General features: G+C 36.4%; 2 protein-coding genes across 4 annotated transcripts in view; one reads left to right on the top strand and one right to left on the bottom strand.

The window, feature by feature from the left end:
• Nucleotides 1–435: 435 nt before the first annotated feature.
• On the top strand, nt 436–1,629 carry LOC145668358 (zinc finger MYM-type protein 1-like). Its single transcript, XM_081736165.1, has one exon. The coding sequence runs from the start codon at nt 436–438 to the stop codon at nt 1,627–1,629; it is 1,194 nt and encodes a 397-aa protein (XP_081592291.1).
• Nucleotides 1,630–3,938: 2,309 nt separating this feature from the next.
• Nucleotides 3,939–17,719, bottom strand: part of NANS (N-acetylneuraminic acid synthase) — a 198,700-nt gene continuing 184,919 nt past the window's right edge. For all 3 annotated transcript variants that reach the window (XM_081764696.1, XM_081764689.1, XM_081764704.1), the window contains exons 4-6: nt 12,101–12,224; nt 8,138–8,364; nt 3,939–4,325 (exon numbers count right to left, since the gene is read on the bottom strand). In XM_081764696.1, the coding sequence (XP_081620822.1) occupies nt 3,969–4,325; nt 8,138–8,364; nt 12,101–12,224 (708 nt within the window). In that variant the 3' untranslated portion in view covers nt 3,939–3,968. The remainder of the gene's footprint in view (nt 4,326–8,137; nt 8,365–12,100; nt 12,225–17,719) is intronic.

Here is a 17,719-nt window from a genome sequence, read left to right as displayed (position 1 = left end):
CTTCAAATTAAGGAAAAAGGCAGGCCTCTTCCTGATTTAACATTCGAAGTTTCGGGCACCAGTCGTGGCAAAACTTACATTAGGCGTTTTAACAAAGATATATACAACAGAAATAACTGGATATGTGGATGTGATAACACGAATGCGCTCTTCTGTTTTCCTTGTCTTCTTTTCGGTGGGGATTATGCATGGTCAAAGGGAGGGATAAAAGATCTTGTGCATCTTACCGAAAAAATTAAGAAACATGAAAATTCGAAGCTCCACTTGAACAATCAAACAGATTTGTCGCTTTTAGGGACAATCAATATACGCTCACAACTTGATTCTGCGTACTGGTCAAGTATACAGAAACATAATGAAAATGTAACCAGGAATAGATACATCCTTCATAAAATAATAAATTGTATAAAATTTTGTGGTGCTTTTGAACTCGCAATGCGAGGCCATGACGAGGCGGAAGGTTCCTCCAATCCGGGGATATTTCGTAGACTGATAGATTTCAGCGCTGATTTAGACCAAACATTAAGGGAACATTTACAGGGCTCTAGTAATTTTAAAGGAACCTCCAAAACCATTCAAAACGAGTTACTAGATAGCATGGTATTAGTGTTCAGAGAAGAAATAACACGTGAAATAGAGCAAACACGTTTTGTAGCACTTCTTTCTGACGAAACTTCAGATTGTTCATCACAATTTCAACTGGTAGTGATATTAAGATGCATGAGAGAAGGTACTCCAGTTGAACGTTTTTGGGGATTTTTATTACGTCCAAAGCATGACAGTGAAAGCCTTGCTCAAGCTATTTTGAGTGAAATCCAACCTATTATACCGTCGCACAAATTAATTGCTCAGTTCTACGATGGTGCTGAAGTTATGAGTGGCCAACATGGCGGGGTCCAAGTAAAAATTAAAGCAGAATATCCATCAGCACACTTTGTGCACTGCTATGCTCATCAGTTAAATTTAATAATGCAGCAAGTGTGTTCGCAAAATACAGAGGTTAGGACATTTTTCGCTAACTTACAAGACATCCCAGCTTTTTTCTCTCATTCACCACAACGAGTTGCTGTACTGGATCGAATAGTTAAAAAAAGAGTGCCGCGGTCCGCTCCAACTCGTTGGAATTTTTATATTCGAACAGTAAATGTTGTTTTTGAATACCGAAATGAACTTATTGAGTGCATGGAAGACATTAGGAAGGAACTTAGTCAATATACAGCGATAAATCAAGCCTCAGCTATTGAAAGAATGTTGCAGTGTGAAACATTTGTATTCTGGTTGACATTTTTTCATCATATTATGCCACACGTGGGCATACTATACAATCAGCTGCAAAAGAGGAAAGCTGATCCTAGTTATCTAGAGAATGCCCTTAAATCATTTGAGAGCAATGCACAAAGGTTGAGAGGAAGCATTTCCGAAATACAAGAAGCACAGAATTTGGCAACAACATCTGCACCTCACGAAATAAAAAGAAGACGAAGAGAAGATACAATAAATTCTCGTCACCTTGTCGCATCATCACTTTTGTGTTCAGAAAACTTTCTTCAGTATGTTCAACAGTTTCCCAGTGATGAATTAAGTGCAACTGTGACACAATATCCATACTTAGAGAAAGAGCGTCTTTGAACTGAGTTGGGTGTCATTTATGCAAGGTGCCTTACCATTTTTAAATTTTCTGAACAAACACAATTTGTGTGACAATTTTAGGGAAACCCTAAAACTTTTGGAAATTCTTTTAACTACCCCAATGACAACAGCTGAAGCAGAACGTTGCTTCTCAAGTCTAAAAAGAGTTAAAACATTTTTGAGAAGCACAATGTGCCAGGAAAGACTCAATGCTTTGGCTGCCTTATCAATTGAGCGTGATTTCATATCCACTATTCCGAACTTCAATGATAGAGTAATAGAACATTTTGCACAGCAGAAGACACGTCGGATGGACTTCATTTACAAACGATAAGGTAAGATGTCTATAATTCAGTAGTATTGATAAAATTTCTGTCTGTAGACATTACGTGAATTCGGAATTTTTATGGTATATAAAAACAGCATGTTTCTTACGATATGGATATGGTATTTTTAAGTTTGTTGTACGCAACAGTGGTGTATTTAGGAGGGAGATATCGGGTTCACGCTCCCCCGAAATTCATAAAACTTGTCGGCATCCAAAAGGAAAAATCGAAGTGTCTATTCAATATGTTGTGTATAGCTCCTCCCGAAACAAAATCCTAAATACGCTACTGACACGCAATAATCAAAAGTATAGTGTTTTGGTTGCATGATACAGTAAAGCTGTATACGCGAACATATTTGTCAATGTCCAATTATAATTGTCATTTATAACGATTAAGAGTGCTAAAATTTTATGCTGGTTGGTGTATGCACATTTTATAATTAATTACTGCGAAGAGTAAATTCAATATTCACAAAACAAACTGTGCAGAACTACCTCAGATTATGGTATCGAGCCGCTACTGATCACATTACACTCTTAATGACAGCTCAGATGCCATCGCTCCTCGATCAATTTTCCTTTTATACGTTCGAACCATTTTGGATAATCTGCAAAAATGAAGAATGAGGTAAGAAAACTGGAAAAGATAGGGCACTTACCCATCATACCACACAGTCAAAACTCCATTTTGCTCCACCGACTTTTTTTTTTCTTTTTTAATTCTATGTTGAGTTCAGACTAAAGTTAATTATAATCTATATAAACTAAACATAATAATAATTTTCAGTAATATATATGGCGTTATTAATTAATAGGTGTACGGTATATTACTTCTATTCAGCACCAAACTGCAGAAAAACAAAACAAAAAAAAACTATCTAGGAGAAATCACGCCGCTCGAACGAAAAACTTGTGTATACGCTAAATATTATTATAATAGCTGCATTCACCCTCTTAATGTGATTTGAGAAGCAAGCAGTGGGATGAACAGTTAGTTGTGCTGTTATCTTTTCTACTTTGGTTTACAGAGTTTGTAACATCATAACTCTTTGAACACATTACGAAAACAAAGGTCATCCACAGTTTATTAAATCCGTCTGATAAGGTCTACCAAATGTCTTGCCAAATGTAGAATATGGATGGCATTGACTTTTCGTGCACTCGCCAACAATAACATAAGAAGCCATTAGAATTGAACCCAAACAAATGAAGCAGTGCTTCAGTAAGGATTTTGTTTTCTCACACGCATTCTAGTTGTGTGTTTCAATTTCTTTTCTTACTAAAACTTTCAGATGAAGCATGTTCCGTTTTTCTTTCTTTCTTTTTCTGTTTCACACGAACCCTCTTATTGTGTGAATGGACAGCTAAGAGAGTGTGGTAAAACCAATATACATATATTCCAGTAATATAATTTAGTATTTGTACATTTAGACGAGAATTATGCAACTTACAATTCCAAGTATGTAATATGTTGTTATTATACATTTGTATTTGTAAAATTTGTATGAATATTATGTCTATAATGTGTACTAAAAATTCGACTGCTTCAATAGGTTTGAGAACCACCACACATTTCTGGAAGAGACCATCATCTCCTGTATTTTTTAAAGACATTACTTTCAATGAACAAGATTTCCCTCTTCCTCCTTTGAGTTTATTGACCTTCTGAAGCATGGCAGTAAAGCTTTTGTAAGAAGCATAAAATATTAAGTATTCTATAAAATGTTCTGTTAGCTGTTCAATATACGGAGAAATGTGGATTAACATTAACAACACATGAATAACATTGCTTTTATGCACGTGGCCAACCTACAGAGAAATTAGTATTACATATGTTATGAAAAATGGAACAAGAAGCCTAAGTTAGGTAGAATGATTAACTTACAGAAATGGCTAATTAGCAGGTTTTACTATATTTGGTTTTAAAGGCGTGATGCGTAGTGTTTTGTATAAACAAACAAATCAATATATTTTGTTGAAATATTTATTATACAAAAAAAAAAAAAAAAATCTACAAAATGTCGTGTTCACATATACTCTCATCTGTTTCGAGACAACGGTTCACTTTTCTTCCCACTAATTCATGCAGTTTTTCAGCAGGCCATCCTTTCGGCTCAGCAACTTTCACATTTAAATCACTTAATTTTAGGACAGACCCTTTTGTAAGCATTCGTGTGGTTATAACCGTTTTCCCCAGCTTTTGGTAGCATTGCTCTTCACTTTGTTGCCTATCTTTGTTTGGGCTACCAAGAGCAGACTCTACAATACGTACCTGTTCCACAAGTTGTTTGAATTCAGCTGGTTCAAGAGAGCATTGATGATCACTGCCTTTCCATGTTTTATCCAGAGTAATATGTCTCTCAAGAACCTAGATTAGAATAAAGTAGATTTCAAAGTAAATTTGATCCACTTAAAAAAAAAATACTCTAGATTATATTACACAATACTCTTTTGTATATACATTGGGACAGAAAGAGAGGGCTCTTTTTCCAGGAATTCTGAAAACCCTGTCCATCCCTCTAAACCTTCCGCTAACTAGTCTCCGCGACACGTGGTAGAGATTTATGATCCCTTCTGGCTAAAAACCAATGTTGCCTCAATTCCTTTTTCCTAGTCGATTTTTTAAAATTTTTGTTGTTAACTGAGAATAGGAAGGAAAACTTTCTTTTTATTTTGCCGTACTTTAACTACACAAGTGGATCGGAGGTACGGCAACACTGAGAGCAGTGACAGCTTAAACGCTCGCGAGGACTAACCGAGGGTTGTGGGGGTGAAAAGAAGCAGTGGTTGGGGAAAGAGCCCTTTAAAGCTGTCCCGATGTATAATAATATAATTTAAATTAATTTATATTTGCTTAATAATTACTGCCGGTACACTCTACCTGGATTTAGATCAAAAGTTCATATTTGGCGTACTTTTAAAGTCAGTGGTCGAAGTGAGACGGTATGCGGTGGTATGCAATATCACCTCTGGTTTTTCAGTGAAGACATACCGCCTCTGGTTTTTCAGTGATCAAGACATACCATAACTGAAGAGGATATGATAATTACCTTTAATAAATCCATGTTTATACACAGTAATTGACGAATAGCTTTGCACGTAAAAATATATATATATTTTATGTAGAAATAATTTCTAAGTTGACAACCCAGACATTTTTGTTATCATTTTCCTACCTTTTTTAAAAAATGGGGCGTCTTTAAAGAAATTCATCTAGTTTATATTTTGATGTTCTATATGAAATCTTCTTCCTTATATATGTGTGTCGTCTTGCCTTAATGTAGAAATATATAAATGTCGTGTTTTGAGCATGGGCGAATTTAGGAGTTTTTCGCTGTGGGGGTCGGATCTTCCGGACGTTTGGATTACCGCTCAGTCGAGTGGTGGTCCGGGAGCTTTCCCACAGAAAATTGTTAATATAAAACTCGGTTTTTGAATATTTTCGTGTATAATTCTCTATATTACAACATAATTTTTTTTGTACATTTTTTTTTTCATAAAGTTGTTGGTGGGAGATCAAAGTCAATCTAGGCTAACATATCGTCACTATTTCAACATTTAGATAGCCGGTATGTCGAATCAAAATCGTAATAAAACATGACATCTCTGTTCTTTTTTTTCATTTCGAATACTGATTAAAGCTATGTATGTACACCTGTGCACAGAAAAAAATATGTGCTTATACTGTAGGTCACGAGTTTTCGCATTCATAATATTTTCCCCCTTTCGTCTTTGGCTGTAGTTGAGTGATAAGTAAGTGGAGATGAAATGAACTTATTTCCTGTATTTTGTAGAGGCAGAACACGTTTGCGAGGAGAAATCGATAATTTCCAGTAAAAGAGCTGAATAAAGATAGGAAATGGAGCAAAATGTTTAATTTATTGTTTTAAACCTAGTGTCTACATTGTCTACCTACCATATATTGGCTTCCATTATCAAAATTTTGTTCCCAAATATAGAAATAAACGTTTCTCTTGAGACTCAAAGCGACGTGCTACGGCTAAGACAGCTACTTAAATATATAGTAAAAAGTAGGAAGTTATTTCAGTGAAGTCTCCGTAGATAAATGAGTAAAGCTAAGGGTGACAAATTTGCATAACACATTAACACTGGATTGAATACCATTTCCATTTCTCTCTTTGTTTCTTTTCTCTTTTATTTTATTTATTTATTTATTTATTTTATTATAAAATAGTAGAATACTTGAACACTTTCAGGCTACTCCTGAAATAATATAAAAACGAAGATACTTTTGTTCAATATTTTCCTTTAATCTACGGGTCTACTCAGAACTATTAATAACAGTGCTTGTTTTTCGTTTATCCCCTTAGATCTGCTATATACTGTGAGGTATATCCTAGGAAAAATCTTAGGATTTACCTTAGGCAAAATGTTACGACATATTTCGTAGGAAATCCTACCCTTTGTGTCATACAAGTGAAGATTTTTCCTGTCTGACCGAATGACGTTGCGAGATGTTGATCCATAGTGCATTGCGGTAAAAAAATGGCACCTATAGTTGAACAAGAAATTGGTAATGTGGAAATAGTGTTAACACGCTCGTGATTCCCTCCTATATATCGCGCACGCGCACAGACCATTTCGTATCGTGGACAAATATGGCGGTTGGCGGGGAGAAAACAAATGTTTTCACTTTCTCTCACCTGATGTCGCTTAAATCGGAATTTTACGAATTATCTTTCCGAAATAGAGCATACTCTAAACAAGAGAAATCTCATAGGATCGTTCAGAACATAGGAAATGACATGCGACCTGATGCCATACACGTTGAGCTTCTGACTCTAAGAAAACTCGTAAGAGATTTCCTAGGATAATTCTATAGTGTATGGCGGGCCTTATACTTTTTTCTTCTCTCCATTTTTTTTCAAGGCAGACCAACTTTAAACTCGGATAAACAAAGAAAGAAAGAATGATGCAGAAACACACACATCATACATTGATGTAAGCAAACTTAATACCAAACGTGATACAGTAAATGAAATAGAACAGACATTCAGAATGGACATGGTTTGTCCATCAAACCATCCGATGATAAATTATTGTAGTTGTGTTTTTTTTTTCTTTTACCTTTTCAGTTCGTTAAACCTTATCCTTGTAATAGCAAACCAAGCAAGAATTGCATCATACTCACAAATTTGGCTTGGTAGTGAAGGATAATTTTTTAAGCAAATACATATTATTGGTTAAGAGAACATTATAAAAATGTATCTATATATATAAAAGAGAACGCACAAATCCTTTGTTACCTCATCACGCTAATACGGCTGAACCAATTTCTTTTATTTTTGGGGGGTTATTAGGATTTGGACCCTAGATGGTTTTTATCATATCACTTTAATTTTTAATTACCAGTGTCTTGAGATAATTGACCATTCAAGTGTCCATAACGTACAAATCCTTTGTTAGTTCATCATAGGTAAAAATAAACGTATTTATATGCAACCCGCATGACCGTGTCACTCGGCGGGTTAACATAAATGACAGGCGATATAATGTTAATATTTACTGCAATCTACTATGGTTTTTATCATATCACTTGAAAGCGAAAACTTCCGGGGTGACCGCAGCGAAGCGGGGCGGGTTAACATAAATGACAGGCGATATAATGTTAACATTTAATGCAATCTTCTATGGTTTTTATCATATCACTTGAAAGCGAAAAAGTAAAAATTATCTAAGTAACAAAGTTTATTGCGTTCCGGGGTGACCGCAGCGAAGCGGGGTGAACGCTGCTAGTAATTTTATAGGTAAAATGATACCAGGCTATGAAATTCTCATGATCCTTTCTCCATAACTGCCAGTCTTAAAGTCCGTCTAATCCATATATAATTATTGTAGAAATATTGTTCTGTGTTTAAAATTGTCTTCGAATTTCTTCCAACAAATTTTATTTTCTTCTTAAAACTAATTAACTTACATTTCACAGTCTTACCTTATGTTATTGTCAGTATGATAAATTTTGCGATTTCATTCCAGGAAAGTCACGGAAGAAGGTACAAATGGACTCTCATAACACCGAAACTTCTCTGGCGTGATTTAAGAAAAATTGCCAATCAAATTAAAATTTAAACCTACTCTTCCTCTTCATTGTTAAACTTAAGTACAAGATCCTAATTACTTGATCACAGACTGGACTAACATTTTTATCTATGTTCTTACCTTTGCTCCGAGTGCTACTGCTCCCAATGAAATTGATATGCCCTGTTCATGACCAGAATATCCAATATGAATATCAGGGAATTCTTTTTGGTATGTCGAAATAACTCTCAGATTCACATCACTTGGTGGTGTGGGATATGCTGAAGTACACTGCAGTAGACAAAATTTTGGGTTAATGGTCTTTACTCTGCGATATACTTCTCGAACAGTTGACATAGTTTGCATGCCTACGAAGAAAGTTTCAACATAACTAAATATATATAATTAAATTATATAATTTTAATATACTGTGTATAGTTTTAATTATACACTTGCAGTTATAGTCTATTTAAATAACCTTATAGTTATATTCATTAACATAACATCTTCTGTGTTCAGCAGTACAATCGAGTTCAAAAGCCTTAACTGTATATTTCGTGAAAATATCTGCTTCATATACATTTTCATGAATGATACGATAGAAGTTTTTTGGGCTTCATTATCATATGATCCACACAGCAAATAAGGTCCATTCGATTTGCATATTTGGTTCAACAAAAGATATTTATTCCAATAAGAAACATCCATATTACATACGAGGACCATGCCGAAATTTGTTAGTTACTCTTTGAGAAAACAATTATTTTACGTAAAACCTTTTACAATTTCTCATAATAGTTCGCAAAATTGTTTTGAAATATCAGAAATTCCATTATTATACGATTCGATATCCTCTTCACTTGTTTGAAAATGGCGTCCTCGAAGCTTTTTATTGAGTTTTGGAAAGGAGGCAGTCAGCTTAACTAAATCTGGAGAATAAGCTGGCTGCGGTAGAATACGGACTCTACTTTTCTGTAGAAACTCCAAAAATTTCGCTGTTGTGTGTAGGCGTGCATGTCGTGATGAAGAAGAAAGTGAGACACTGGAGACTTTCGGTGGGCAGACTTCCAAGCTTCAAAGACACTCGGAAGGTAATAAGTACCGTGCCACTCTGTTCTAAATTCCGAAAGCCAATTAAAAACGGTTGCGCGTGAAGAGGCAGAGTCCCCGATATACTTTTCTAAATGATCATGGCCATACTCTTACGTAAACCTTACTTAAAATAAAAGAAAATATTTCACAAAAATAACATCGCTCGAGCTCTATTGTTGCCGACTGACAGGCTCAAATTATCCTATAGTTCCAGTCAGTGGCGTATTTACGATTTTGTTTCTTGAGGGGCTTTGCTAACTTTCGGGGGGGCTTTGCCTGGAAATATGAAAATTCTGCAAGATATTTCATTTACTTTACTATACTAAGTAAGATTTGGGGGGGGCTTAAGCCCGGAAGCCACCCCCCTCAATACGGCACTGGTTCCAGTCCTCTAATTTTCAAACAAACTTGCAGCCTTGTACAGTAGTTACATCTTTCACCACTAGAGGGTATACCCTTTTAAATGTGATAAGTTTCAGTACGGCAAAAGTATTTGAATTTCAGTATCTAAAAGTTTTCATCGTGTCTCTTGTATTACACTCATATGTATACATCCATAATGTCCCTGTTTGGTTTCATTTATAGTTGATTTGGAGTTGAACGCCTGGTTTCATTACCAAGGATATATAAGACTTAGATCTATAGCAAAAGTAGGCTCCAAACCATATGAGTTCGCACAAAAAAGTCGAACCTGGATGTGCAGCGCCGAAGCAGCTTACACTAGCAGCCAATCTTGTATCATTAGTCAATATCAAATATCATGGAGATAACAGCGAAAAACTGCATTGAATCAAATCGTAATGCAAATTTTGGTATCATCTGCAAACCACATACACCTAATACCTCATTTTTTTAAAATATTATACATGAATATTGTTTCCTTATGGAAACCTTTGAACACTGTCGTTGCTATGTCGTTAGCGTACGTGCCTTGAACACTGGAGATCAGTCAATTCTCAGTGAGATATTATACGGTTCAGATTCCGCATTAAGTTGCAGACTCACATCTCACATAGCTTCAGTGCCTCAAGAGACGCTAAACTCTTATCTAATTAGCTTATGTAAGCTCAAGCTCACTATTTATTCTACGTACATATTAAAAACATTGGTGAGAGGCAACATTCCTCTCGATTTCCCTTTCTATTTGCACTCTTCTCTCTAATTTCTTCCTACATTCTAGCATTTATTTGTTGGTTCATATATAAGTTTCTTATATGCCTTCTGTCTTTCCATTCTAACCTTTTTTTTTTTTAGAACTTTCATCAACAATTCCCAAATCATGTAATCAAAGACCTTTTCTAGAACAATAAACAGAATATATACTTCCTTCTGTTTTTTTAATAAATCCTTTTTACCGATTAATCTTAGTAAAACAATAACATATTTTGTACTCTTATCCTTTCTAAACCCAAACAGTTTCTCTTGAACTTCCTTATCTGTTCTTTTGTGCAACCTTCCGTACAGCACTTGCAGCATATTTTCTGCTGATAAACTCACTTACAAAGGAGATGTTCCAAAAGGGACCAATTTTCCCGTTTGCGTTGCTTGCATCTAATGTTGGTCAAGGTCGTGGCCTAAGACCTTCCCATATAAAAATGTTGACCATAGCTCAGCGGGAACATGACCAAAAATGGATGAACAATACAAAGGAAATGCCCATAAGGCGCGCATGTTTTCGACATATTTTTTGTATATTGCTCAAAAGAGGGGGCGCGCTCCGTTCAGGTTTTATGGAAGTGAGACTACACATTGAGCTCTACAAGCACTATGAGTTTCATCACATTCGAGCCTGCCGAACAGGGAAATAAACCGGATCAAAGTCAGGGGACGTACAATCTCCGATGCTCCGACTAGCCTGATATGAGACAAACACCTTACCTTGTTCGTGCATACACCCATTCAAGGCACAGTAATCGGTAAAGTGCTGCACTTTCGTTTTATACGATCTTGCTCCGGAAGGGGACGATTTGATTATAAAATATTTTTGACAATGTGCAAGTGGAATACAAACAGTTGGATGTTGTGCACATGTCATGCTCATTATTTTATACTTAGGGATCGGCGAAGCAATCGCACCACATCCGAAGTCATCTGCATTTTTAGATTATTTTTTTTATTCACAAGAAGACGTATCTAGGCTCTTGGACGATAACGATGAACCATTCCTGTCAGAGAACGATGAAATTGATGATTGAAACCTTTTGCATACTTATGTATAACACATTGCATCGTTCATAATACACCCCAACTGTCTGAGCGGTACTGAGAGTAAGGAAAAGCTTGTAGTTCAGCTCAGGTAACACATCAATCATTTTGTACCTTTCAATACCACGTGTTACGCTACTGCCATGATCAGGTTTTCCACGTTTATTATTTTAGATATGGTGCTCAATGTGCGTTTATTATTTTAGATATGTCTTCCTGATTTTATTATTTTAGATATGGTGCTCAATATGCGAAATCCTAACTACCATTCAATTCCACTTATTTCATCTATAGCAATGGTATTCAGCGGAAATACGACACACGGTTACGGCATTCTCTTCTGAGAGGTTTGCCTAATATCTATATCAAGAGAATCTGAACATCGGAGATGGTACGTCCTCTGACTTTGACTCGATTTAATTCCCTTTTCTGCAGGCTCGAGTGCGATGAAACTCATAGTTCTTGTAGAGCTCAATGTGTAGTCTCACTTCCATAAAACCTGAACGGAGCGTGCTTCCTCTTTTGGGCGATTTACAAAAAATATGTCAAAAACATATGCGCCTTATGGGCATTTCCATTGGATTGTTGATCCATTTTTGGCCATATTCCCGCTGAGCTATGGCCACCATTTTTTATGTGTGAAGGTCTTAGGCCACGATCTCTTCCCACACTGAATTGTATGCGCGCGACTCAAACGGGAAAATTGGGCACTTTTGGAACAGCTCCTTTTGTTGAACGATTCCAAATCCATTTATAAAATCTCTCTCTAAATACAAAAAATCTACTCAAATCCTCCGTGCTACAAACCTGTGGATATTATCATGGGACGCTGTTTTTGGGCTACATGTTCTATAAATGGAAAATTATTAGTGTCTCCTGATCCTATCTTTATAAACGGAACATTCATTCTGTCCAAGAGATCTGCTGATACCTGTCAAGAAAAAAAAAACATATATACATTATATTTTGATTGCACAGTTAACACTAATAGTGAACAAATTAAATAAAACAATTAATATTGCTTTCTTCAAATTTTGAATCAAACTTAAATTACCTATATGTAAGATCCTTATCTATAGCTACTTCTTATTTATATCTTTTAAATTTTAGTCGTCATCAAGATAATAAAGGATTTTTAAAAATTTTTAGTACAATACCGAAGTTATGAAAGATAGAACATACTATTGACGTGGGCTCCGAACAATAACCGGTCCTTGAATCCTTTACGGTTGGCGGGTACACTGACCGTCATGCAAGATCAAATCTCAAAGTAAAGGTTGTTCTTTACTACAGCATCTCTTCTCCAAGACAGATTACACTCCGCCATTCTTCCGGTTCGGGTATATGGGTCGTTCAGAAGACAAAGTCCAATTACTCAAGATACAAGAAAAAATTATAAAGTTTGTACGGCACGTTTAACTACATGGTAAAGATAACACTTTTTTATGTACCGTATACATATTAAGAGTTATTTACCATATTCAAACACGTATCATTTAAGCTCTGAAAGAATATTTAGATGGTGGTCTTAAATCTGAAATATATCTGAAATTACTTTAAAAAGTGGAGTTGATTCCTTAGTGCACTGAATTGCCATATAAAGACAATGACTAACCCTATGAAGTTGGACTATAGAACCCAATAGTTCAATGCCGCATTTATTAAAGCTCTCCGACAACTAGTGTTGCCACGAGACGATACATTTCTCGTGTCTCGTCTCGTCGAGACGAGACGAGACATGAGACGGGACAGAACGCTCTTAGACGAGACACGAGATGAGACAGACTACTTGTCCCGTCTCGAAAACGAGACGAGACACGAGACGGGACGGGACGTCTCGTGAAATGTCTCGTCTCGTCTCGTGTCTCGAAAATGAAAACGCTGGCGGGAATGGCCAAGATTGAAATTGCCAGTGGTCATATACATTGCAAAAGGAAAATCCCCTTTGTGAGAAAACATGTTGAAAAGCCTTCATAGAAAAGTGTCCTCTGTCTTTTGAATGAAACAATCGTGATACATGAGCTTCCAGGAATATCATCCTTAATGTCTTGTCCCCAATTCCCCTTGCTGTAAACTAAGGAATTCTCATTTTTTTATTTCTGGCTGGAATGATGACAAACAAAATCAAAGACAGGGAAGATTTTTACAAGGTCAAGAAACCGAACTACCACCACCATCTATTCAATTTGAAAACTGGGTAAGGTCTACACTTGTCTTTATTCTCTGGTGGCGGTATTCTTTTTGCTATATGAACCGAAAACGGCAATTGAAGTATGTCATCTTGCAACTAAAATTTTGTCTTCTCTCTCTCTCTCTCTCTCTCTCACACACACACACACACACACACACACACACATAAAAACACACTTTTACCATTTTACGAATCGCTCGCTTATTATACAGCAGTCATGTTGTAAAATTCACCTCTTCGTTTGGAAGGCGGGCGGACGATAAAAGAAGCAAAGATATTATCGACGAACCCTTCAAATTGTTTGCTTTCAGCAAATTTATGATACTAATAATAACACTTTAGGTAAAGAAGTTTTACAGGGGGACCTTCGTTTTGTTACGCGGAAATGTTTGCTCTGACCAGAGTGCGAAATTGCCCTCTGGTTCGAGAGGAGGGGAATACTTCCCTTTCCTAGTGAATAATATTCATTAGGACCTGAATTATCTTCAGAAATTGTTTCTTACAGGCGCACTAAACCTCTCGAACTTGATAAGTGTAAAGAACATTTGATATAATATTCATGGAACTCCGTTGAAAGCAGAAAATATCATGAGAATGATCAAAATTCGAACATTGAAGAATATAATTAACAGAAAAGAAATAGGATACCCAAACTATATTTTTAAACCTGCTATAAAATGTATATCCTATATTTTTACTAATTCCTTACTCCCATGAAAGTATCCTGGGGAGGATATTCTCTCCATTTTTTTCAGACTGAAATCCTTTTATCCCGTACGATTCCCCCCCCCCCCCGACACAGTACGAAAAAACAAATGTTAAAATCCATACACATGACCCTTCCGGGACTCAACTCGGGGCCTTCAAGCCGATGGTCTATCGCCGCAGACCGCTCGGCTTGGTATGAAGATGTACGTTGTATGATTGCGAATAGATCCCGACAATATAAGGAACTTTAATCCAAAATGGCCACCCAAAAATCAACTTTTTTTTTAGCCATTAGCTAATCTGGGTGTACTGTCATGAGTTTGTTACACAAACGGGGCAAGCACCACATAGTAGCACACACCCCGCGGTTATGGGAACAGATTTGAACCATGGAGATGAAGACTGGCCCCAAGCATTCTTTCGTCCGATGAGTCGTTCAGCTCCCATTACTATGGCACTTTAAGCAGAGCTTAGTGTGCAGTAACATATAAAATTTCAATCAAATACTTTCCATTACTCAATAAAATTATTTGGTTCCGAGCTTTTTTTAAAAAAAAAATAATTGCAACAAATCTATATATGCTAAAATGGAAAGTAGTTTTTGGATTGTTATGGGTTAACACTGTGAAACCTAAAGGCTGGAATATATGAAATCAAAGTGTACACACATATCTCTCTCTCTATTTATCTATATCTTTCCATCTCTCTCTCTCTCTGTATATATATATATATATATATATATATATATATATATATATATATATATATATGTAGACACTATAAAGCAAGTGGGTTGATAGTATACGATAGTGTCGGGGATGATGACACCTTTGCATCGAACTTTGCTTGTCGTGTAAACATTATTTAACATTAGTGTCTTCATCTTCGACGTACCTATGAGCAATTTACTGTATATTCGTGTATTGAAACTAGTGAAACAAATTTCAATGTTTTAGAATGAAAAAAAAAAAAAAAAAAAAGAAGCCAGGGTCGAGAAGCCTCAGACAACTAACAGCAGATATTATCTTGTAAACTATTTGTCCTTGCCTTGTGAGCTTATTTGAATTTATTTTTAAGACCTTTAGGCAACTTTGGCCGAATGGATGATGATGGGAAAAATAGTGGAATGAAGAAAGTGGTAGGATACTAGACAACTTCGAGAAAACACACACATTCGAAAAATGAAATGAAATGAAATCTTTGAGTTTTACGTCCCACGGTTATGCCGGTTAGGCTAAAGGAGACAGTGATGATGAGTAATGAATGAAATGGTGGAATGAAGAAAGTATGAGGAAACGGGAGAACCCCGAGAAAACCCACGCACACGGTGTTTGTCCACCACAAAGTTCACTTGGCGGGGCTGGGATCGAACCCGAGACCCCAAGCACCAGAGTGAACGCTCTACCACTGAGCCACCGCGGTCCCCACACACATTCAATGTTTGTCCACCACAAAGCTCACATGGTACTAACCGAGATCGAACCGACTCCCACATACACCAGAGGTGAAGGCTTCACGGTGTAGCTACCGTGACATTTCTTGTCTTTTGTGTTCTGGGTAATACTTGTAACTTACAAGGGAAGAGAGGGAGATTATATATCGAAGTGGAAGATGGTTTATATACCAATCGAAAGCACTAATAAAGCCTATTACAAAACTGTAATAAAAATTTTCCGAATGCATATACTATGCGAGTTATATGGATATATAGAGTGTCCAGATAATCCGTTACCACCCCTTGAAATCGCAAACGATAAGACAGATGCCAAAACTCGAAAACATGTGTTTGATCATTATAAAAGTACAACGTATCAAAGCAAAAATTCTTGTCACAAGGCCACCCGCAGTGTACTGGGCGGGATCCAACTCAAAAATTACAAAAGGTAAGGGGGTCAAGTAGCATATCGTTCGAAACTTCTTGGGAAATGAAAGAAGACGGAACAAGTCTCAATACTCTAAAATTACCTTGTGCAAAATTGCGGCCGGTCAAACTGTCAGCAAAAACGTCATTGTAAAGTCGATGGCCACTCCCAAAAAAATCCTGAAACGGTGAGGCAGATGTCAAAACAGGAAAACATGTGTGTCATCATTTCAAAAGTACAATGATTGGAAGTAAAAATATTTGTCTCTGGGTCCTCCACAATGTCCCAGGCGGGGTCATGTTCAAATTATTCAAATGGCAAGGGAGATCAAGTAGCACATCGTTTAAAGCTGTTATTAAATGAAAGCAGAAAGAACAACTATGGACGCTCTACGATAATACTGTGCAAACATATTGCATTTTAGTTGTTCTTTCTGTAACCGGGTTTTAGTTTATTTTCACTTTAATTCTTGTACTCAACGGAAAGAAAGGAAATGCCCCTACTGTGAGATTCTGCTCTTTGAGCCCAATAATATCTAAATAAAGAAAAAAAAATAATAAAATAAAAGCAAATTAAGACATAAAGAAAAGAAACGACAACATTTGACATCTTTGAGTATAGAACTGACTAGTTAACATATAATGTACTTCCACGAACATAAATAAGTAGAGGTTCGAGCCATCAGAAGTAAAGACTCTTACCTCTACTTATTTATGTTTATGACTGCACAACAGTGGTACTTATGCTCGTTATCTGGTTTATCAATTATAAAATGATTCAAACGAAAGAATTCCTTGCACCAGGAAGAGTAAATACGTACAAATGTCTCAGAATGAAAACAAGTGCCGATTGCAAAATGGAAAGTGAACGTGCTCAGAAAATCGAAATGAAGATGTACATTTTGACCGGCCGCCATTTTACACAGGGTAATTTTAGAGGATCGAGACTTGTTCCGTGTTCTTTTATTTCTCAACAGCTTTATTTGACCATATTTGCCATTTGAAAATTTTGAGTAGGACCCCGTCTGGAACCTTGTGGAGGACCCTGGGACAAACATTTTTACTTTCAATCATTGTACTTTTGAAAAGATGACACACATCTTTTTTTCTTTTTTGACATCTATCTTACCGTTTCAGTTTTTTTTTCTTTCTTTGGAGGGTGGCCATAGACTCTACAGTGACGTTTTTGCTGGCAGTTTGACCGGCCGCCATTTTGCACAGGGTAATTTTAGAGAGTTGGGACTTGTTCGTCTTCTTTCATTTCCTAAGAAGTTTCGAACGATATACTACTTGACCCCCTTACCTTTTGTAATTTTTGAGTTGGATCCCGCCTGGGACTCTGCGGGTGCCCCTGGGACAACAATGTTTGCTTTGATACATTATACTTTTATAATGATCAAAAACGTGTTTTCCAGTTTTAGCATCTGTCTCATCGTTTGCGATTTCAAGGGGTGGAAATGGATTTTCTGGACACCCTGTATATTCATATAACTCGCACAGTATATGCATTCGGAAAATTTTTATAACAGTTTTGTAATAGGCGTTATTAGTGCTTTCGATTGGTATATAAACCATCTTCCACTTCGATATATAATCCCCCTTTCTTCCCTTGTTAGTTGTATCTTGATTAGCATGGTGCAGCCTGATACATTTTACTTTCGTTCCC

This window comes from Thermobia domestica, chromosome 1 (genome assembly GCF_964235325.1).
Source record: "Thermobia domestica chromosome 1, izTheDome1.hap1.1, whole genome shotgun sequence".
NCBI classification, from domain to species: Eukaryota; Metazoa; Arthropoda; class Insecta; order Zygentoma; family Lepismatidae; genus Thermobia; species Thermobia domestica.
This window is presented reverse-complemented; position numbering and strand designations above follow the sequence as displayed.

Bases quoted from the DNA above. Each gene is read 5' to 3' on its own strand.
- LOC145668358 (XM_081736165.1), top strand. From the start codon at position 436: ATGCGAGGCCATGACGAGGCGGAAGGTTCCTCCAATCCGGGGATATTT.